Source organism: Amblyomma americanum, chromosome 4 (genome assembly GCF_052857255.1).
Source record: "Amblyomma americanum isolate KBUSLIRL-KWMA chromosome 4, ASM5285725v1, whole genome shotgun sequence".
Classification (NCBI taxonomy): Eukaryota; Metazoa; Arthropoda; class Arachnida; order Ixodida; family Ixodidae; genus Amblyomma; species Amblyomma americanum.
Genome location: NC_135500.1, coordinates 69,947,646 through 69,971,311, shown reverse-complemented (window position 1 = coordinate 69,971,311; position 23,666 = coordinate 69,947,646). Strand labels below are relative to the sequence as shown.

At 45.3% G+C, this 23,666-nt stretch overlaps 1 protein-coding gene across 1 annotated transcript in view; it reads left to right on the top strand.

Annotated features, from left to right (window-relative positions):
* The window catches only part of LOC144129560 (prolyl 3-hydroxylase 2-like), a 41,461-nt gene that overhangs the window by 6,706 nt on the left and 11,089 nt on the right, over positions 1 to 23,666 (top strand). The window contains exon 6 of the mRNA XM_077663703.1: positions 1,091 to 1,281. Within this exon, the coding sequence (XP_077519829.1) occupies positions 1,091 to 1,281 (191 nt within the window). The remainder of the gene's footprint in view (positions 1 to 1,090; positions 1,282 to 23,666) is intronic.

Genomic DNA, 23,666 nt, shown 5'->3' with positions numbered 1-23,666 from the left:
TATCTTTGGACACCTGAACAGCGCCGTAAGGGAAGGGATAAAGGAGGGAGTGAAAGAAGAGAGGAAGAATAGGTGCCGTAGTGGAGGGCTCCGGAATAATATCGACCACCTGGGGATCTTTAACGTGCACTGACATCGCACAGCACACGGGCGCCTTAGCGTTTTTCCTCCATAAAAACGCAGCCGCCGCGGTATGGTTCGAACCCGGGAACTCCGGATCAGTAGTCGAGCGCCCTAACCACTGAGCCACCGCGGCGGGGCAAAACTGAAAATTGAAAGTTGCATTTTGAGGAAAGGCGCGGCGCTGCCCAGCGGCGGAACACCTGTGACTCGGTGCTACTAGTGGCGCATGCGCAGTAGTGACTAGGGAACAAAAGAGAAAGGAAATATCCATGGCAAGGCGCGCGTTGTGACGTGATGTGCCTCCTCGTAGCACCGCCAGAGCGAAATCGCAAATTAGCGGTCAGTAAAGCTTTAGCTTTACAACAAAAACGAACTGAAGATTAACAGAAAAAATACCGAACAGCAGATAACTTGCAAGCATACGTTGATACCTTTTCCCCAAAATCCTGTGTAGAAGTAGTTTGGTTTGCGGGGGCTTAACGCCCCAAAGCGACACAGGCTATGAGGGACGCCGCAGTGGACGGCTCCAGAAATTCGACCATCTGGGGTTCTTTGACGTGCAAACATATCGCACTGTCCACGGGCCTCTAGAATTTCGCCTCCATCGAAATTCAACCGCCGCGATCGGGATCGAACCCGTGTCTCCAGGATCAGCAGCCGACAACTGTAACCACTGAGCCACCGCGGCAGCCATGTAGAAGTAGTGCTTATGAAAAAGAAAATGTGGGTGCAGGTTTTTTCAGTCTACTGTTGTAATTAGAAGAAAACAATGCTTAAAAACAAATCTTGATATATAGGTCATAATTTAGTGTCGGTGAATAAGTCGAGGAGACAGTTTCAGGCTGTGCTTGCGATTAGCGCAAGAGGAGGGATCAATCTCGGCGGTTACAGGAGAGTTCGTGCCGAGGAGCTCGTTTGCAGCTACGCGGCTGCACACTGAATTCATCGGCGTTCATCGCTGTCACAGACTCGAGCACCGAGAGGGCGGACATGAGCCACCCGCTGCACGCAGACAACTGCCAGTTCCAGGAGAACGCCAGCTGCCCGGCGCTCAACTGGGAGTTCAGCTGGCGAGACGGACGCGCTGTCGTCTATCTGAACGGCGACGCACACGGTGGAGAGTTCGGGTTCACCAAGACTCCACGCACCAGCGTCCGTGTGCGTGGGAGGAGGGCTGGCCACCGCGTAGCTGACCCGCTTACCAAACTGGCGGAAATGATGATCCATGAATCGGCCAATCAGTGGCTAGGGAGATTTGCCGCCGCTCGAGACGCGGTTGGGAACAAAACAGGGGAGCAAAGCTGGAGATACCGCGAGATGTCATCCCGCTAGAAACCCTACAGTACTGCCGGTACAGCAAACAGAGCCCTACTGAAAGCAGTGAAAGGCTATATCGCCCGAATTTTTCGGGCACGATATTTAAAGTGCCCGAAACGTGGGAAAGAGCGTGGTTATTAATGGCAATGCGTAATAGCAATTGATGAGTGGGAGACCGCTTCAGCTACCGTTTTAGTTTATCAAAACTTCTTTTTGGACTAGTTGGTTCATTTTGAATCCAAGAAAAATAGCAGCGGTAAAGGATGCAACAAAAAATTAAGAACAAGACACAAGTGCTGACTGGCAACTTAATTTCATTAAAGCAATGCACACACCTTAAATAAGGCGAGGAACAGAGGTCAAAAGGAGGAGAGCGAGCAATCACGAATGATGACCGCACGCGCAAGCAAGCATCAAGACATAAATTCAAACGTTAGCTGCTACTAAAGAGTCGACCTCTGGTTCGAAAAGTGATAATGACGGAGTGTTGAAGCAGCTGCTTCTATATCTTTAATATAGTGTGCTTCTAGGCTGAGACGCGAAGTCTTTTCGGCACTCTTACCAAGAATCCTGGCCTCACCCAACCGATGCAGACAGGCGTTTGCGGAAAGTTGATGATTATTATGGATTTTAATGGCGCAAGAGCATCTATGACCAAAGACCGCCATGGCACAAGGTATTTAGACTTCTCAAGGTGGGGTCAAAGATCTGTATTCCAAGTATTTCACCGTAAATAGGCGCAGCACCAGACCACAGGAAAATTTGTACCAATTGTATCACCGGTGGGTACCCAGCGGCACTGGGGATGGAATCCCGCACCTCCCGCATGCGAGGCGGATGCTCAACCACTCGGCCATCGCTGCAGTCTCGTTGCAGGAAGACAGGTAGCATCTCTGCAATATTACTTTCCGAAATGCGAGACCGATTGATCGCTATGCGACACAGGAGGACGATCGGCGGGTACGACGGTACAATTCGTTGCTAGCCGGTCCGTGACCCTAGACCGCCCTCGAAGCCAGCACAACCCGGCTGGATGTTGTCGCAGAGTGTAATCACGGGCGTCGAGGCCAGTGATACCGAACTATCCGGTCAGTGTAGAGCCGCACCATCAGTCTCATGCAAATAGGCCACCGAGAGAAAGCTTTAAATGAGTGGACAAGTCCCTACAGCTCTTACTTTGCACTAGCAGCAAACATCTCCTGAGTCGATATGCCTTACTTGGATGGCGTTTTATGGGGTTTGGTGTTCCAATGCGAGTCACGCGATGAGGACGCCGTAGTGGAGGGCTCTGGACGACTTCGACCACTTGTGCTTTTTTAACGTCTACTGACATCGCAGAGTAGACGGGCCTCTCACATTTCGCCTCTATTAAAAAGGGACCGCCACGGCCGCGATCGAACACCCGTCTTTAGTATCAGCAGCCAAACACCATAACCACTGAGCCACCACTGCAGCTATGTTATATTTCGAATCTGCCCTGAAGGTGGCAAGTAAGCTAAGTGAGTCTACGCACTTCATTCTTTGCGGAAAATTTGGCGCCGAATAATATAATTCAAATAAATGCAAGTGCCCCCCGACTGTGGTTTTGGAAGCAATCACCTTAAATCAGAGCATCTTTGAATTGCACTGCTCTCCTCCGAATGAGCCGGAAACGCATATGCGATGCGTTGTGAACAAGACGGCTGCTGAGCATCGCTGAAAGCAGCTGATAGTATGCCCCCTCCCCCCGCCGCCTTGCTTTCAGAGAGCCCATTAGGCCATTTTAAATAGCACAAGAACTCCTGGAATTTTGTTTTGGCTAAGGAATGGAAACTAAATAATGGAAGCCAAAATAATGAACCAAAAAATCAGATTTTTTGTGGTGAATTCGAAACAAATTTTCAGGAGTGAAGTGCACTCGCATCAGCCTTACTTTCAATAGACTTTTCTCATGGCGCGTAAAGCTAGCGATTCTCGCCTAGCGCGCATCGACAGTGCGCACGCGCAGTACGCCTTGGAGGACGTCCTGGCCAGCGCCGCGCAGGCCTGCTGCGTCCGGACCAATCAGCGCGTGTGAACTAGCCGATCATGGTTCACCGTTAATTAATCACTATGATAAACGTCTGTAACGCTATCGCACCACGTAAACTGAAGATTGTGATAGCTGGTGCAGCGTCCCGTTTTTTCAGCCTAACGAAGAATATGGCCATATCTCAAAAAAGATTTTCATACCGTAATATAATTCTCATCTCACGCAGTCCCCTGCTGTTGTCGAGTTCATGATATTCGCTATATGAGTTCTTCTGGCGTGATAAAGCGTTACTTGTTGCGTCACCTCATCGCGGTGCACTCTCCATCGCTCAAATGGTCGTCTTTGTTAATTGCATCTCCACGAATCCGACCCCTCCTGTCCCAACTGGCCGTCTTCTAATGCTGACCTACCGCGTTGTGTTTTCTGCTGCCCGGCTTTTCAGCAGTGAGGCTTCTATCTCCACTTTCCTCTCCTTAGCCACTTGGCTCGACTGGCTTAGCATTAAAGCGGCAAACGAACAACGTCGACTGTTTGGCCAGGTGATCGATATTCACGGCCTTGATTTCTGGTGAAATAATGACCTTTTATACTAGTAGTGACAGTTCTAGTACTTGTACTCAATCATTGCAAAACTACTTCTAGAGGCGGAAATATGTTAAGAATATTGGCACTACATTGGTTGCACATACACTGCAAGAAAATTCCGTACCTATAACGTAGACTATGTACGTTTTAAAAATGGAACCACTTCTGCTTTGAATGAGACGTAGATAATGACCGTACTTCAGTACAGAATTGAAGGAAACGTCCGTGTTCATTCGTAGTCATTGCAGGAAAAAATCCTAAACATCAATTTTAGGGATTACAACTTCACTCGACAGGACGGTTGACCCCATCGACTATGTGTGCCACCAAACGCAAAAATAACTTGCTTAAAGGCAGCAAAAACAGAAGATCCTTATTATGTGACGCCACTTTTACACAATGAACCGTTGGCTCGCGGACTATAGGCGTCACATGACGTCCCATTTTTTATCTGTCTGGTTTACTCATAGCCAACAATGTCCGTGGCGAATGACCGTGAGCACATCTAATGAGATTAACACCTTGTGCAAAGCTGAAGATCCGAGGAAGGGTGATAATGCATTATGTTGCTTCAAGGTTGAGTGATTGGCACAAATTGTGAGCAAGGTTAAATAACAAAGGCCTTAATTTGCTATAATGTTAAAAGCTGGCTTGATGAAAAAATGTTTTTGCTACGTTGCTAGCCACATGACAGAGTAACATTTAATAAAAATGTTACTGCAATATTTGCTTTCTGTGAGAAATGCTGCGTAATGAGGTCAACTGTTAGAGAACATTTAGACACAGACAACCGTTGGACAACTTCTCCAAAGTGAAATTGGACACCACCTTAAAGTACATTGCAAACATGATGAAAGTGCACGAGTTAAAAGCCGAATTTCCATCTGCCGTTTCGTAAGGAAACGAACCACTGAGAAAGCCAAAAGCATGGGCAAACAAATCTGTTAATGCTGTTCAATGTAGCAGTTACATCTTAGCTATTCAACCATCACTCAAAAACGCCAACTCCTTCATGAATAACAAAGGCACAGCACAATAAAATATTGCTCTTTGTAATGTTTAATTTAGTAGGTGCCTATTGCCGCCAGTTTAGCCTGGTCCTCCTGCAGATAAATAAAACGCCGTCAAAAAGCAGCGAGCCGCCATAATTGCTGCAGTGACAAGGAGGATGTGCACCATCCTGAGTTGGAAATAATAGCAGCTTTTTCGGGAAATACTCTAAAAGCATGAATTATCTATCCATTGTTTACTTAGGTTGAGCTGACAAGACCCATTGTGTACTCGGCAGCTTTGATAAAAAAGGGGGCCAGCTGATAGGAACAGAACACTGTAGAACCTTGCTAACTTGTAAAAGATAAATGCTCAGAAAGAAAAGCTGAAAAAAATGAGGAATTTCTTAATTGCACTATATTTTATACAATATTAGGAATGTGGCTAAGATATGGCATGAACATTCTTTTTTCTGTTCACTAACAAATTTCTAGCTTGTGCTAGCATATTACTGCGATGTGAATAATAAAACATGCTAGCACTGTACAATATGCTGTAACACTTATGAAATACTCGCCATACAAGGCTACTACGTGCCTCTTACATGCGGTAGAGCTTATATCTGCCGAACGAGCTAGTCTGCAAGATGAGACACCAAGCATCACATATCTGGCGATGTGTACCTCCCATGTAACGAGTGATTGGAGATGCTCCTTTTTGATGGCATTTCTTTGCTGGGTGTGAAGGACCGGATATGAAGGAGAACAACTAGACACCAACTTTTTAAGCAACATCACAATAAGCAATTTTCCTTAGCTTTCCATCTGTCCCAAAAGGAGTTTCATTTTCTATGTTCTGTGTTCGCATAACTTCTTGCATGTGCACATTTTTGCTTGCTGGGAGGTTCTTTCCTCTGTTAAACTACAGTTTTAACTGCCTCAGTCCTCTGCGCCTTCTTAATTTTTTTGGTATTGTTCACCTTAAGTCGCGTACAAACTCACGCAGATCTCTACTTTCCTGCGTTTCCAACTGTCACATCTTCTCTGCCTTCCTCGTGTCCATCACTGCATCCGATGCCTTCAAGTCTGCTTTGTATAATCATTTTAATTAATCTGCCTACACATGTATTTTTGTTAGCCACTCACTCCTCTCTTCGATGCCGAGTGGCCCTGAGAGTAAATTAGTGACATGTCTAATCTAGTTCTGAGCAATCCCGCATTATGTTCAGTTTAATTTACCATGTTGACCAGTAGAGAGTGGAGAGAAAAAAGCTGCTAAGTGGAGCTCGACATGCCTCTCGCCCCTACACTGGGAAGCAGCAGGCACCAAGACATACGTAACCACTAACGAAAACAGAATATGACAAGTGTGAATTCAGTAACGTTGCTCGCATTTACCACAGTGCATACTCACGTCTCGGTAATTTATTACCTCATTACACATTCTGCAAGTAAAGTGTACAATGATGTGTTTTGTTTGAACATGGCACCAAAGTACAATGACAATCATTAACCTTGTGGCAACCTAACAGCAAATAAACTTTTTCTCAATAAATGCATTGCTTTACAGTGCTACCAAACGGCAAGAATGTGCCACCATGACACATGTTTAGAAAATGAGCTCAAAATATTAGTGGCATAAAATTTGAGGAGAAGGTAGTTCCCCCCACCCCCTCCCTAAAAAAATGAAATGAAAAAGGGTGCTCTTCCGACGGTACGTTTGTAGGATGCGGCTGAAATATTTGCAACAGGTTCAACTACGTGTGAAATTCAGATATAAATAATTAACTCCAAAGCATGCGGTCGAATGCAAGGCGCCTGGGCACGGGCAAACTGTAATCGTCTTCAGGTATCCACTGGTGCCACGTCCTGATGGCCGCTGCTCGGCGAATACCATTCATGGCCACGTTCACATCCAACAAGCTTGTCACAAACATCACACAGGTGTTTATCATGATGCAGCAGCAGCTCATCATTGCGGTTGGCCAGTGCTAAATTTTTTGGCGTTCTAAACGGAATCATACACGGAAACGCACGTCGACTGTTACTCGCCAGATTCTTGCAGCCCCACGAGGGAGAGCAGCTTTTCCGTCGGCTTCAAGTCTCCTCTCTCATGCAGGCCCGGACCTCTGGCATTGCAACGCACATTCTGTGTGATCGTTTTACTACGCACCGATGCCACACGGGGCACCAGGTGGTTGTACACTCCAATGCAGCGTTCGGGCCACACACGTACACATAGACATACTAAAGACACACAACGCGCCGGACGCAGGCAGCGAACACGGAAGAACAAAAACCCATTCCAAAGCGCCTGTTCATTCAACCGTACACTGCGCTAACTGCACACATGTTTCCGACTGCGGGCTTGGCTAGCGCTTCGACTTTGCCATGGCTAGCCATGGCCAAGCTGCGCTGCTGCTGGTAGTAATAACGTTCATGCAACAAAAAGAAAAACCTATTATATCAAACCATTCAGGTTGTCAGCTAAAAAAGCTACCGTAAAATAAATCAATCTTATATGTGTTCGCCGTTGTGCGCCTTTGCGACATCTGCGACATGAGCATGAACGTGAATACGCGAATGACGCAATGAGTTGCCCGTGCAGCTTTGTAAATTGCTATTGGCGTGGCTGCGCCACAAACTTGTAGACATGCTTGCAGAGGTAGTCGGTGCAAACAGTTGTAAGTTTATTCGACTAAAATTGCTCAAGGAAAGTCAGCGGCACTGCATTTTTATTGTTTCTGTGCATTGCGAGTGACTTTGGCGGCAACCACTCGGCCACGTCTCCGGTTTGGCGAACTTGTGAGAAGATGAGCCTTTTGTTCCCAAATTTTGAAAGCGGTTTTTTGTTTGTATTGTAACACTGCGTCTCGTCGCATGTTATGTTCACGATAGCATCAGTACAACGTGCATGCGCTTTCTGTCTATATTTGAAGTAACATTGATCGATCAGCGTAAACTTTTGGATTCAATTAAGCAGAAACTTTCCATGTTGGTGCTGCGTGTAGAATGTGTTTTGAGATGATTCTGCGCAGGTGATGGTCTTCTGATAATTTGTGCACTACCAGATATAGTCTAGAGATTTGAAACCATTCGTCACACTGAACCAACGTTGGAGAACTGTTTTGTGTTCATGCATCTGCTGTCCTTAAACTTGACTTTTCGGCAATCATTCGCATGGCTCCTTTGGATCTGGACATTTGATTACTGTTGCTAGTGGTGCCTGGCAGCAGAGCTCCTGGGGACGTCCAGATGGTTTTTCTTCTGCTTGTCCAAGTGCCGAGTACCAAAGGTACCATTCCTGACTTTTTTCGCAGTCCATTATCCTCATATTCCTTGCAAAGATTAAAGTATGTAATCAGGTAGTACAAAAATTGGTAACTTCTGCATATTTCAAAACAGTTCAGAGAAATGCACTTGCAATATCAGTATTCTCTCGGTAGACATTCTGAGACCTTTATTCATTTCTTCTAGGACAGTGGCAAGCAGTAGGTCAACTACAGAAAGTTATTTTCCTCTAGTGCAAAATAAACAGTGCAGACATCATAAGACAAGTCTCTAGTCTGTTTCATTCTCACTGCCTTTGGCCAAAGCATAATATGAAATGCTGTATTTTTATACCCCCGTTTCCTTTACTTTGAGCAGTAGATATTGACAGTGAACAGCAAGGAAATTCCACTAGATGACGATTTTGCCTTCGGCAGCAAAACAGTGAATACCTTACTCCATGTGTTATATCGACAGACTCAAAACTGCGATGGAAAGCTGCGTCCACAGCTGCTCTCACCTCTCAAGTGCATGCACTCGTAAGACACATAATAACTCTAAATGGCCATTTGCATAACCTTGCTCATTGCAGTTGCCGATAAACACCTCATAAGTAGTACTATTATGCACTCTTTTCTTTGACACTATGTATGAGCTTCTGTGCTCGCGCTTTCTTGAAATAATGCATGCAGTTTTCAAGTACGAAAAGGTAATTTACGTTTAACCAGATTGTCATGTCAGTATGTTGCAGCCAAATTGTACATTGATGTCAGTGCCGAGAGATTCTTTCATTATTTTAGGAGAATGTTATTATTTCACCTATAGAAAATAATAGCCCTCACTTATCAGCTGTTTCTTCATGTCCAGTATTTTGATATACTAAGCCACCAAAGCATCATGGAGAATGTGGTCAGAACTGAAGGCACCGAGTCTTTCATGTCACTAAAAAATGTGCTTTAAACGCGCGCTTTGGAGGCGTATTTGCGCAACAGCTTGGCGATTTCCGGCACGTTGCACTTGTGCAACTTCTTGATATGCTTCCGATAGCCGGTGCTGAAGCGCTGCTTGAGGAACGTCGGTGAAATTATAACCCTGTCACACGGCATTCCTCGAAGGCCTTTCTAGCAAAGGCACCATTTTTTACCAAAGGAGCGAAAACTAAAGTTCCACCAAAAGTTACATAACATATTGCATAAGTGCTCAAGAAATTGTTGCACATAAAATTAATATTCATATTTGGAATCAGCACGCGAAAATACATGTTCCTTGGAGATTTCATAATTGAGACTTCATTATAAATTTCTTTTTCTAGGACCCTGTTCACCCCTTAACGGAGCAGCGACGCAGCTACACGGTGCAGCCCAAAGGTGAAAGTCCTTCAGGCTTAGCACCAGCTGCTATGCTCGGGGTGGCTGAAGTGAGTGTTTTAAAATTAAAGTGGTGTATCTGTTCATTTGTTGAGCTTAGACAATTTTATTTATTCTGATTGCTTCCTTAAAAGTACTGCAACAGCTACTCTCAATAGAAGGAGCAAGTTTTGTACGTCTATTGCCTTGGCCACCAAGGACGCTCGGTGTTGCCGCAATACTTTCATTCTCTTAAAATTTGAACGTAAAAAACAAACTCCCGCACGAAAACAAAAGTCAGACACACCTTTCGTATTTGAGAAAATTGTTTTCAAACATTATTAGCTGTATTTTTTTATTGCTTTTACTATTTGAATTTGGATGGCACTGCGATCAAAGGTTCTCGAATGCCGCGCCTTCGGGCTCCGAAGGTCTCGGTTGAGCGCCTTCGCTTCCAAGGCCCTTAGCGGAAAAGGCCCAACATTTGTGCCGTGTACCTGCACTCCTTACGCCTTTGAATAGAAGGACCTGATTCTGAAAGGCCTTTGCGGTGCCTGTGTGACAGGGGTATTAGTGTGGTATGGCTGCTTGAACATATGTCCCTGGTATCTCACGAACTGAATAAGGAAAGGAAAAGCCTCAGGGTGCTTGCCAACGTTTTGACAAGATTACTTGTCTTTGTATGGCAAAGCGTTCATCATTGGTGGGGTTAAAAATGGTTTTCACTTCGAGGAGAAAGGCCTGTTGTGTTGGACGAGAGTGCGATATGGGAAGGGCGTTAGGATAGAGAGGGTGAACCTTGACCAGGCATGTCGCCTGCTAAAGAAGGTTAACCGGTTAACCTGCAGAACTGTGAAAATAAAAGGACAATTCTGTCGAAAGGAATCCCGGGGTATGGAGCGTGGAGAGATAGTGGGCTTCCAAGGCTTTATGTCTAGTAGTAACAGGCGGCTTTATATGGCTGGCTGCCTTTACATGACAAACTGGGATAAAGGAATTAAGCAGCATAGCAGAATAAAATAGTAGGAGGGGGCGAAATAATTTGAAGTAAAAAGAGAAAATGAGGGCACGTTCGGAGAAAAGGCAAAACGAAGAGGGGGGAGTATGGGAGCCAAGGTTTCGAGAAGTGACGTCAGGAGGTGCAGGGCGTAAGGTTAAAGTATAACGATAAATTAAAGAATGCAGGCCAGTGGAAGAAGGAGACGAAGACCTAGTGGGTGGCTACGTGTATGCTTCTAGGTCTGTGTTTTCGCTTTTCGCTGTCTTCTCGCGTGTGGCGTGGGTCGGACAGTGCCCTCCGTGAGACCTAATGCTGACGACGCCCCTGCGGAGAAATTTACGGCACGGTGGGCGCATTCTCAAGTAAGAAAACCCAACCGGAACCCTCAGGGGCAAGCTAGGCTTAGCTCGGTGCTACCGAGCGAGGCCGCGCTACGCGTCTGCATGGATTCTGCTTTGTCGACGACAGCTACGCGAATGCCCGCTGCATTGCCACCTGACGCAGCCTCCACGTCCACGCAAGCGTCAGCGCCTTGGGCCTCCAGCCTGCGCCGTCTTCCGATGCTACGACTTTGGCCTGTGAAATGGACTGCTATACCGCCTCCGTGCCCGTGGCACTCCCTCAAGAAACTGTGCCCGTCGCGCCAGTTCAGTATTCCCACCAAGGGCCGTCACCAGCGTCTGAGCCTCCTCCACAGATGCCTCCTGTGAGTCAAGGCTCTCTTCCGCCTGCTGCGAACTCGTTCCGAGTTACCATCAAGCCTACACTGCGCTTTGATATGACTGCCATCCCTGCCCGGAATGTTCAAGCCGCAACTGACCACACTCTTGACTCTTCGACCTACTGCGGGTTTGTCGTCCATCGCCCATCGAACACCATCACGGTAAACTTGTCATCCTTGATGGACGCCCAGAAACTGCGCAGTTAGGCGGATCCCCCTGGAAGACATCAAGCATGTCCCGGTGCAAATATATTTTGCATCTGGTCCTGACACACTCCGCTGCTTGGTTTATCATGTCGACAGCACGAGCCCTCCCGAGGAGGTGCTCGCAAATATTCGCTGCTCAACTCATGTTGTACTGCAAGCACGGCCTATGGGTCGCCGGGGCTCATACCTGCTCATCCTGCAAGGCCCGTTGACGCTCGCGAAGTACTTTACCTACTACGGTGCCATCGTCAAACCACAGCCCTTCCGACCTCGTTGTATTTTTTGTTATCACTGCCACAAAGAAGGACATATGCAAAATACCTGCCCTAATCCAGCAGCTGTGGCCGACATGAATGAACCAACAGTTCATTCTGCCCTGTGCAAATCGCCGGACCATGACATTCGCTCCCCGCCCTTGTCTAAAGAAAAAGCAAGCGAAGAAGTTTCACAAGTCGCGTGCAAAAATGGGCGTTCCTACAAGTAATCGCTTTGCAGCTCTCGCATGTGACGACAACGACTTCCCTGAACTTCCTTTATCTGAGCCCGCTGCTCACCATACGTCTCCTCACCAGCGTACATATGCACAAGTGGCTCACATTCCCGTATCAAATGGTACGCCAAAACGTCCAGTGCATCCATCACATGTGGATACCACAGATGAAGACACAGCTTTAGACAATGCAATGGCGGAGGCTCGCCGCCGACTAGACGAACGAGCAGCGTCGTTCTCAAACATCTCGAAGATTTCTAATAACTCGGGAGCAATCATCAGAGGAATCACCTAGGGTAAGCACTGGCCCACAATCAGGTGCCGACCACCTGTTAGCCGTGACTACCCCACAGTGGATAAGATATTAGCGCTGATGAAGCAGGTGACATCCCTCATCGTGGAAGCTCTTCGGCCTCGTCATGGATAGCGCATCATCATCGGCGGTGGGGCACTGGAACTGTCGAGGATTCGCTAATAAGGCCTCTGAAGTGAACATCCGCCTTCGCGACGGAAAGCTGATGGCATGGGCGTTCCTACTGCAAGAGCATAATGCACTCCCACGCCTTTCAGCTTTCTGCCCATACCATTCACCCTCTATCCCTGATCGCCGTTGCACAGCCTCCTCCCTCAGCCCAGGTAAATCTGCAATTTATATTCACAGTTCAGTTCCGCACACACCGCTCGACCTTTCATGGTGGTGTAACACACGTCAAGAGGTTGTCGCTTTTCTCGTAAAACCTGCACGCACACCTCTTATTCTAGTTTCTTTTTATAGTCGTCCTGGCTCCGCATCTCTCAATCTGGGATGGGTTCGTTTTCTACGTTCTACTAACTCGGGTATCCCTATTCTAGTTGGTCGTGACTTCAACGGCGCACACACTGCGTGGGGTTACCCATCGGATTCCTCAAGGGGTGCACACATCCAAGGGAGCTTTTCGGATCATTCCTTTCAACTTTTAAACCACCCGAATACTTCTGCCCGCCCACGGATTTGACTTGGTGGTTAGGCCCCGGTAACCCTCGTTGGGCTGTTGTTTCTGATACTTGGGGTAGCAATCACAGCCATATTTTTATCTCCCTCACGCCTACGCGTCTACGGAAAATATGCCGCTCTGTACGAATAACATCATGGGACTCTGTACGCGCAGACAATCACTTATCTACATTCAACCCCTCTTCAGCATTGTCTACTCTCTTTGCTGTTCTCGCTACTCACACTATTACCACTACTGTAAATGAAGACGACACAAACCCGGACATACATCTCTTGAATGTGTGGGCTCTTCGTCGCCAGGCGGATCTTTACGCTATTCGTCACCCCGATGTCCCTTCGGCTCTTCCTGCTCTTCACCGCGCTACCGCACGGGCGCGGCGCTATGCAAAGCGGCTAGGCAGGCAACGCTGGGCTGCATGGTGTGCCCGCCTGTCCTCTACAAAGGGCAATCGACATCTTTGGAGAGTGTTTCACGCCATGGAGCGCCCTTCTTAGGTTGCAGATTACACAGAGAGCATTCGCCTCGCGCTAAATGTGGATGAGGACACATTTGCACAACAAGCGGCCCGCCAAGTTTTTTCAAACCATGACTGCACCGCTACGTCTCCACCTGACTTATCGGTAACAGAGCCCCCCAATGGGATTACTTCTGACCACACCATGGCAGAGCTGCTGGCCTCCATCGAACGTTTAAAAACTACTACTCCCGGGCAAGACGGCATACCTAACTCCTTATTCCGTAACTTGGAAGGAAGGGCTTTGCAAACCCTACTTGATACTTTTAATGAAGTGTGGCTTTCTGGCGTCATGCCGGGGGACTGGAAGCACTCTTTTGTGGTTCCAGTACACAAGTCAGGTCAGCCTCCAGTATCTCTCTCGGCCCTTCGTCCAATTTCTCTTACGCCTACCATCTGCAAGCTTTATGAAAACATTATAGCCGCACGCTTGTCGTGGTGGCTGGAATCCCATGATTGTTACCCAGGTTCCCAAATTGGTTTCCGCCCAAAAATTGGAACGGAGGATGAGCTTGCTACTTTGGCTGCTGACGTGCTTGACCACTCTCCGCAGAGTCACCTTGTACGAACCGTAATCGCTACAGACATAACAAAGGCATATGATAACATCCTTCACTCTACCATTCTTGCCTCCCTTCCAACTCTTGGTCTCCCTCACCGGTTCCACCTCTCCATTCACGCCTTTTTAGCAAATCGAACCTTCAGCGTGCGTGTCCATGTAAAGCCATTTGGTAATTTCACTTCCAATAGAGGAGGGCCGCAGGGCTCCGTTCTCGCCCCCACATTATTTAATGTGGCTTTAATTCCTCTTGTACGAGCCCTAGAGACCATCCCTTCTATCAGCGTGCTTGCATATGCCGATGATATCACCTTGTGGTGCTGTCATCCAGATGCGTCTATTCATCAGTCGGTCCTTCAACACGCGCTGGATGTATTGACATCTCGCCTCCCACCTCTGGGTCTAACACTCTCTCCTACTAAATCATGTTTCATTCGAATTGGAAATAAAGCCGTCTTACAGAAAGCTCCCCCTTTAAATTTTACGGTACATAATTCTCTGATTCCTCAGGTAGACACTGTTCGTATTCTTGGTCTTCTCCTCCATACATCTGGGACTGGCACCCCGTGGCTGACAGCCACCCATAAATCGGCTCACGCTACTCTAGGTCTGGTTGGTCGCATAGCTATGCGCTCTGGTGGCGCACGTGCTCCTACGGCCCGCCAGTTTGTGCGCTCTATCCTGCAGCCACGGATAGTATATCGGGCACAATTTCAACGTCTCCCCCGCAGACAGTGGGACTCCCTTGAAGCTATCAATAACATATCAATAACATATCATAACATATCTGCCTCGTTTAACACCCATTCCTGTGCTACAGAAGTTCGCCCAACTTAATACACTCAGTGAAATCATCGACCAACGGGTGGCCAATAGAACTCGAAAACAGTCTCTCAAACTTCATCTTTTAAACACACTTCCACCGTGGTCCTATTGCCAGCTCACTGACAATCGCCCCACTGTTTCCCCGTCGGTATCAGCAGCATATCTGCCTGAAGGGTGCATATTATACACGGATGCATCACATTCTGCAGAGAGGGGAGTTACTGCTGTGTATAGTCCATCTCATCCGCATCTCAACTCTCGCGCGACGTATACTGCGGATACGTGCACTCCCCTGGCGTTGGAACTTCAAGCCAATTATAATGCCATTGCTTCCCTTCCGCTCGTTCCAACATTCAATGCAGTTCATATATACACCGCCTCCCGCGCCGCCCTTAAACAGCTTAAGGCTGTTCGACGAACGTTCCAGATTTCACAATCTATTCATGTGCTCTGCGCAAAGTATCCATGTCCTGTGCGCATACACTGGATTTGCGGCCATGCCCAGGATCCACATAACATTCTAGCGGATGCTATGACTCATCTTCATACATTAGACGACCCGCCACCTTCCCCTCTTCCCCCAGATCCGTTCCTTTCCCATGTTTCCGATTCCGAAGTTCAGCGCCAGCGAACACGCGCTCTAATTCCTCCGTGTTCGCACCCTCTCCCCCGAAGTCTTACTCGGCAGGAGGAGGTATCCGTGCGCCGTATTCGGGCAGGGGCGGCTCTGACACCATCTGTCCGTCATCGGTGGCGTGGCAAAGATCTGCCAGTACCTGACAGGTGCCCGCACTGTCGCGCAGCACCGGACATTTGTGATGTGCGGCACTTGTGGACGTGCCCAGCGACGACTTATATCAGAAAACGGCTCCTCAGGGAGGTGGGCCTGCGGTGGAACCGCGTAAGTGACTACGTGAAGTGGACTATGGACAAGCGTTTCATTAACAACCTCTGCGATTACCTCACCGCAACGGTTCATCACTCCTTCTTTTAACTGTCACTCCCGTGCATTCCTTCCTCCCCTTTTCTTTTTTAAACTTATGCCTCATGGCACACTTCTCGAATAAAAAAAAAGAATGCAGGAAAGAAGGAGGAAATTATGGGTTGGGAAACCTCTGGCCATGTGCAAGGCCTTTTCAAATAATTACGTTAATTACGGAATATACAGAGCTGGTCACATTTAGTGCAAACATGTGAGCGCGTGGCCGCACTCTTTATAGGTTTACTGCGTGCGACACAGCCACTCATCACTGCAAAATGGCGCAGGAGGAGATGCACCTGGATGTGGTGCTTCGTGTCATCTGTTACACTTCGATGTGCGACAATGTCAAACGCAGTGGCCCAAAGAGCACAGCCATGTGCTCGCGCGTTCGCACTAAGAGTAGACAACCCTGTACATGAGTGATTCTAAGTTTCTTCTGTATATGGTGAACCCAGACGAAAACAAGTCTTGTCGAAACGTTCGCAAGCACTCTGAAATTTTTCCTTCCCTTGTTCACTTTGTGAGTGTCCAGAAACCATCTGCCTACTCTCTCTCTACCATGCACTAAATACCAATGTATTCTATTGCTTAACACTTACTTTGAAGCTACACCACGAGGGTACAGTTGAAAATGTGCTACAGTGGCTTGGTTGTTTGTCGTGAGTGGTTTCTCTTTATCAGGGCTACTTGACAGCCACCATGAAACGCAGGCTTTTGAAAAGTCGTTCCACAAATAAGAGCGTTTCCACTGTTACAATAGAAATGTTATTTGCTGAAACTTCAATAATTGCAGGTCAGGTTTTGATATTTTTCAATTAACTTGCCTCAAGTTCAAAACCTGCAGAAGGAACTTTGTAACTTCTTTCCTGCCTTAAAAAAACAGTATTTCTTTATCGGTTTCAGCAAGCAGAGGTCTGTTTTATGGCACATACTTTCCTCTACCTTGCGTGAAAATTGTGCAGTACAGGCCCACCATAAGACTAGGGGTATAGTATACACATTGCTTGTATGCAACTACTTTGGCGTTAGAGCATGCATAGCATGGTCTAAAATCAGATTCTTTACATTAGCCACTGGTTAATAAAAGGCCTATTCTGGCAAAAGGCATTTAGCAAAATTTCCTTCCTCTGAAAGCTTTTAAGGATAACTTTAGTTCATTCAGGAAAATTTATATTGACAATATTTCTTAAATGCATGATTGTTCATATTAGCTCTTGTTACCTCGCAGTATTTAGTTTTGTGCCTCCAGCATCACTGACTTGCATCACATGTTGAATAGAGTAGTAAAATGCTCGCTATTAGTTTAAACCACAACTCATGATGGGGCTGTGGACTCTTTGTTGTATTGCATGAAATATATTTATGTATCAAACAATTTCTTTCAGCTCCACTTCACATGATTCAAATTCCACCAGAAGAAAGGCTGCAACAAAACATTGCTCACTACTATTGCTTTCCGAGCACATAGCATGCCATAACAAAAACAGTGCATGTATATGTTCGCACATGCATTTTGTATTCTACCAACACAATGGTATAATTAACTGATGTCATGTAAGAGAGAGCACCAAATCATTTTTTGTATACATTGCAGCATGCTTTTTCAAGTATTAAACTGGCCATTGAAACGACCCATTGTATCACCGCTGGTTACCCGGTGACACTGGAGATCGAACTCCGGACCTCCCGGTTGCGAGGCCGATGCTCAGACCACTAGCCCACTCCTGCGGTCCCCCCGCTAATGTTGCTTACATCAGGTGCTGTTAAAGCCTCGGTATGTATGTTAAATGCACTTTAGAAAGCCATTCACTTCCAAAGTACAATTTCATCTTTATAGCCAAACCACAGTTCACATAGCTAGACAAACGTGCTGCATACAAGCCAGCAGAAGGGTTTCACGTGCATGCTTTGTTAGGAAAACAAAAAAATCAAGCAGAGGCTGCCCTTCTGGTGCATTATACCCTGATTTTGAGCAATGATCAAGGTGGGCATATGGTCATTTCAGTTCATTGAACACTTGCATGTTACACTCGTAGAATCGAAAAGACAAGTATTATTGCAAAATCTTCAAGCAGTGTTTATTCTTAGAGAAAAGATATCATGAAAAAAGTGTTGCATTAGTTATGGTGAACCTTGTATGGTGAAAGAGGCTCCCACTTTGTGAAAGGCTTAATTTTGAAATAACGACAGGGTTTAGGCTAGTTGGGTAACCATTTTTAGATAGTGGATGCGCACAAAAAGACACTGGAAGTAATCGCACTGTGTGGTCATCTCTTTCTCTATCCTTGTCTTTTGAGCGCTTTCACGATCTAAACTTAAGTTTGCAAGAAAGCAGGGAAAACAGATATTTAAATTTTGATAATTAAGGATAAAAGATCATGTTTCATTGTGTTGCCTAAAGTGTACATTGTATCGCTATTGCTTTATTGCAGCAGTTCCGTCGTGGCATTGTATTGCAGCCTCTTTACTTTTGTTTCTATAATATGCAGTCCTTTATTGCATTCGATTGCAACACTTCAGGAGCTACCTCAGAGTTGCGCGGTAGCGAACTCTCAGAATAACGGTTTGCATTATTACGTCAGCATAACTTGCTAAGTGTTTCACTGCAGTCTTGTTACTAGAGCAGCCAACGAAGAATTTCAGCCTGGTGGTCATTGAGGGTTCCTGTTCACATATCAAAATGCCGGATCAGCTGTATACTCCTTACAGCTACAAGAACTAAGGTACATTTCATGATATGCTTGCTGACGAGTGCTGGAGGACCAGACTAGGGATTTAGATTAAAAAATTTTTAAATGTTGGCTCGGTATCACGCTATTTTGTTCCAGTTGTGGAGAGGTTTTCTTTCCATATTTGTTCTGTCAAACATTCAAACTTTGGGCAATTTGTGATTGCCTATATCTTGTGTTCTCTTTGTTGTTAAGGCTTAGTTTGTGTGGCACAAGCACTCCACTCTATTACTTTTCAGTATATTTTAAAATTTTAGGGCACACCATGAAGAATAAAACTTTGCTTGAATAATCTGTATGTGTTTAAATTCTTCATTGCTGCTATAGAAACTAAGTTGAGACAGCTTGTATTTTAGCTCTGGCTAGAATTTTTAGGAGAGCCTCATTAACATATTCACATGACCAACACCAACTGTGTATTATTGTTTGTGCAATGAAAAGCAGTTTTAAAATATTTATTAACAGCTGTCAGGCTGTGACTGGCCTAAAATGCTTTGTGTTCTATGTAGCTCTTCTCTGAGGCAGGATTAATTCATCTGCACCTGCAGCCTGATACCGCCAAGAAACAAATTCTTGGGTGAACTTGTATGATTTGTTTTGTCACTGAGCAAACTTGCATCTTCTTGAAGCATGGAACTTGAGATGATTCTTGACAGCGCGAGTGTAGCGAATTTCATTATCCTAATAGCTTAGTTTACATTCACCTCAGGACAACGGCCTCTTCCATTTTAATTATCTGTGTCTTGAACCAGCTGCATGCCACACTATCCGCAGAAATCTCTGAATCTTATCTAGCGAGCTTATAATCAGCTATCTCCTGCTATATTTTTCCTCGGGTGAAATTCATTTTGTTGCGATACAATGCACTAGCTGTTTCCTGGCGTGGCGCTCAGCTTATCTGGAAAGAAATGCTTGGGAAATGCGTCTCTGATCTCACCTTGAGTAGACGAAATTAACTTCTGCTAGGGCACTCTTTGGCCACAGACCCCCTTGTGCCATTACTATCCATCAAAGTCATTCTGTTGCCCTAAGATACCATTGATGATTCATTCTCTGCATTGTATGCTCTTTCCAGGTCCATTTTCGTCTTTTGATTTCTGCCAGAATATTAACAACTTCCCTGTTCATCCCTGTTTTGGTTTCACTCGGTCAGTTATGCTATAAATAATTCTAACCACTTTATTGAAAAGATATTTAGGACTAAATGGCATCTAGTTTTCCACTCTGCACAATGATATATATGGTTGATCTTGTATGTCTTTACTTGTGTGGTAATGATTATTTTGTGCTCGATGTCTAAACAATCTTATTTTCCTATCATATCCTAAGTCCTTATATACCTATCTTCCTTCCCCCTGGCTCTTTCTCTTTCCAGTCATTCCTCCTCTTTCCTTTACACCGGCCATTGCTCACAAGGCTGCTGTGGGAACGACAGCCAGCACTGGGATCTATTTTTTTTCATGGAACCTGCACTGCTACTATTAACACTAAATGTACTGTATCAGTATTTTTGTGATACTGCATTTTTTGTTATTTATGCAGTATTTGGATAAGGCAATTATAGCAACGTTGGATATTACAATATAGCATGCATATATCTTGCATGCAATATATCAGTGTGTTCACTATTATACGGCCTTCTATTTCTTTCAGTTCAGTTATTTGGCTCTAAATATTTTGTGCTTCTTTCCTAGTTTAGTCCCTTCAAATTAAAGCTCTGCTCTTTGTGGTGCAGGTAGAATCTACAATGAATGCTGCTCTCTGTCTTGTAAGCAGGAGGTAGTGTTAATTGGAGCCATGAACTTTTATTGTAATTAAGAAGCCTCTGCCGTATTATGTGCTGAACCACGAGTGTCAGAGGAAAATGTCATGTCTTAGATTTCTGCAGAGGTGAGCCATCATGTTGAATCTACCAGCGCGAAGGACAGGGATCAGAAAGGAGACAAGACAGGCGCTGACTCACGACTAAAGTTTATTGACGTGAACAGGAAATATATAAAAAGCGAAGCAACACCATAAACCACGCAGTAAAAGACAAGCATACAAGACAACATGAGTCAAAAATCTCCCTCAACATTTCCCTAATTGAGATAGTCCAACTCATTGTGAGTTGACACGATAGACAACACACTCACACTTTCGTCATGGAGTCATAAGATGTGTCTATCATCGAGAATCTCCCATTTAATCTATATGAATTTACTGCCAAAATGATGTGTTGCCGAAAGTAAAGGATACGAGCCTTCACATACCGTGCAATGTACAGCAAAGTTACCTCAACCACCGAGCCAAGCCCCTAACCTCTTGTGTTCCTGTAGTCTTACATTCATACACTTTCCAGTTGCACATACGTAGATCAGACCACAAGATAATAATATCTGATACCACATTCATTTTACAAGGTAGATATACATTTCACTCTACACGTGTACTTTTGTCGAGCCGCATTCACAGAATTATTCTTAAAATTTTACATATTTTAGACAATTTATTAGGGGCCGAGAATGCCACTTTTACATCATACCTTCTGGCCACATTTTTCAAATTGTGCAACAATCTATGTATATACGGTAACACAAATGGTCTTTTGGCATCTCGCTGGCTGGCCCCAGCCTGATTGTGCCGGTCACCGCGAAACTGTCTCAGCTTCTTTAAAAATTTATCATATCCTCTTGCAGTAACCAGGTTGGGAAATCCTGCGTTTGTTAACCTTAAAGTCTGCTCTTGGAAACTAGTCGTCATGCTGTGAAAGCATAATTTCAACAATTCTGAGCCCGCGTTAGAAAGTGCAATGCTATCTTTCACTAGCTTGGAATGGTCGACATGTAGCCAGGTACCAGCTTAACACTCACCAGCACACATGAAGTGTGCAGAACATCAAGGTAAGGTCCAGAAACCACAGCTCTTTTTCTTGGGATATTTGCTCCAAGGTGAACCTGAGATAAAGGCCTTGCTCCTTAAACAACTTGAGAAGATGTACAGGTCCCGAACTATCACAACCTTTATAAAAGACCAGAAAATCATCGACATAGCAAAAATTTTCCCCCTGCCCATGCACATTCTGGACAATTATTCTATCTACCTTACTCAAGAAAATATTGCTTAGCACAAGGCCAGTCTTCGAACCACTACATATTCGAGACTTTAGAACACATACCGCACTGCGCTACTCTAGAAGCATGCTCTTCAAATGAATGCTATTCAATAACATGCTCTTCAAGTCAATTTCAGAAAAGGATTCATGCAAAATTATCTCTGGTTATTTGCAAAAGCATCTGTCTACTTCGCATCTTGAAGATTCATTTCTTGTACTCAATTCGCAGTGTGGTTGAGTATCTTAAGAATGACAATCCAGCGGATTGTCTTGTGATTAGCGTCGTTGTAGAACTATTTTATTCTATCCCGTATGAAGATCTTGTGAAAAGCTTATGAATGTGTATATCGGAGCACAACAATGAGCTTGTGTTTAGGAACGGGTGTGTAATATAAGTCTTTTTTGGCACTTGCCTCCTTTTATTTGAAGTGAAGAGCATGTTTGTGGAGTATGGCAGTGCGGCATATGTTCAAAAGTCTGCTAAATGTACCGATTCGAAGGTTGCCTCTGTGCTAAGCAATATTCTCTTAAGCAGTGTGGATGGAATGATAGCCAAGAAATTGCATGGGCTCGGGAAAAATCTTTCGCTATGTCTATGATTTTCTGGTCTTTTACAAGGGTTGCGATAGTGTGGGACCTGTACATATTGTGAAGTTGTTTAAGGAGCAAGGCCTTTGTGTTAAGTTTACCTTGGAGAAAACGTCCCAACAAAGAGTTGCGGTTTCTGAACCTTACCTTGATGTTCTGCACACGCTATCCATGCTAGCGATATTCACTCAGGAGTGTTAAGCAGCTACATTACTGTTGGTCGAACGATTCTAAGCTAGTGAAAGATAGCATTGCGTCGTTAAGTATAGGCTCGGTATTGGTGAACCCGTGCTCTCACAGCGTGACAACTGATTTCCAAGAGAAGATTTTAAGGCTAATGAAAGCATGATTTCCAAACCATGCTATTGCAGGAGAGTGCGATAAATTGTTAAAGCTGAGTGTATAAGATTAGGCAAGTTGGTGCGACATGCTAAAGGTAAGAATGGCACAGCATCAAGAAACGAGGACAACAGGAGAGCGCACCCACGCACAAGTGCCAACCTTGGAGCGGATATAGAATCCAAGAGCGCGTACATGACATTCAGGGTTGGCAGCCAAGGATCGGGCTCGTTTCATCTTTTGCGTTCAAATCCGTGTTTCCTCGTTTCCTTCACTGTCAACGCTGAATGTCAAGAATGCGCTCTTGGATTCTGTATCTGCTCCAAGGCTGGCACTTGTGGATGGGTGTGCGGTCCTGCTGTCCTCGTTACTTGATGCTGCGCCATTCTTCCATTTAGCATATTAAAGCTTAAACCCCTTCGCATGGACTGGCACGATCTGACCGGGGCCAGCCAGTGATATACAAAAAGACTGACTGTCTTACTGTACATACATAGATTGTCGAAAAATTTAAAAACTGTGGCCAGAAGGTATGCCGAAAAAATGGTGTTGTCGCCCCTAATAAGTTGTCTACAATCTGGAAAATTGTTCATAATTTTGTGAATTTCGTTAGGTTAAAGCACATGTGTCGAGTGAAACGTGGCAACATATATGTGCCTTGTAAAATGTGTGTGGTGTGTCGGATACCATTATCATGTTGTAGGGTTTATTTTGGTAAAACTGGAATGTGTATCAATGTAAGACTGCAGGAGCACAAGAGGTATATGGATATTGGTAGGGGTTTAACTTATTTGCACATTGCAAGGAATGTGAAGCCTGCGAGCCATTCCTTTCCGCAATACGTATTTTGTGCGCTGCGTTTAGAGCAGATTAACTTGAAAATTATTGAGGCTAGACACATCTTATGACTCGGTGACGAAAGTGTGAGTGTACTGCCCATAGCGTTAACACGCAGCGGGTTGGACTGTCTAGATGAGAGGAA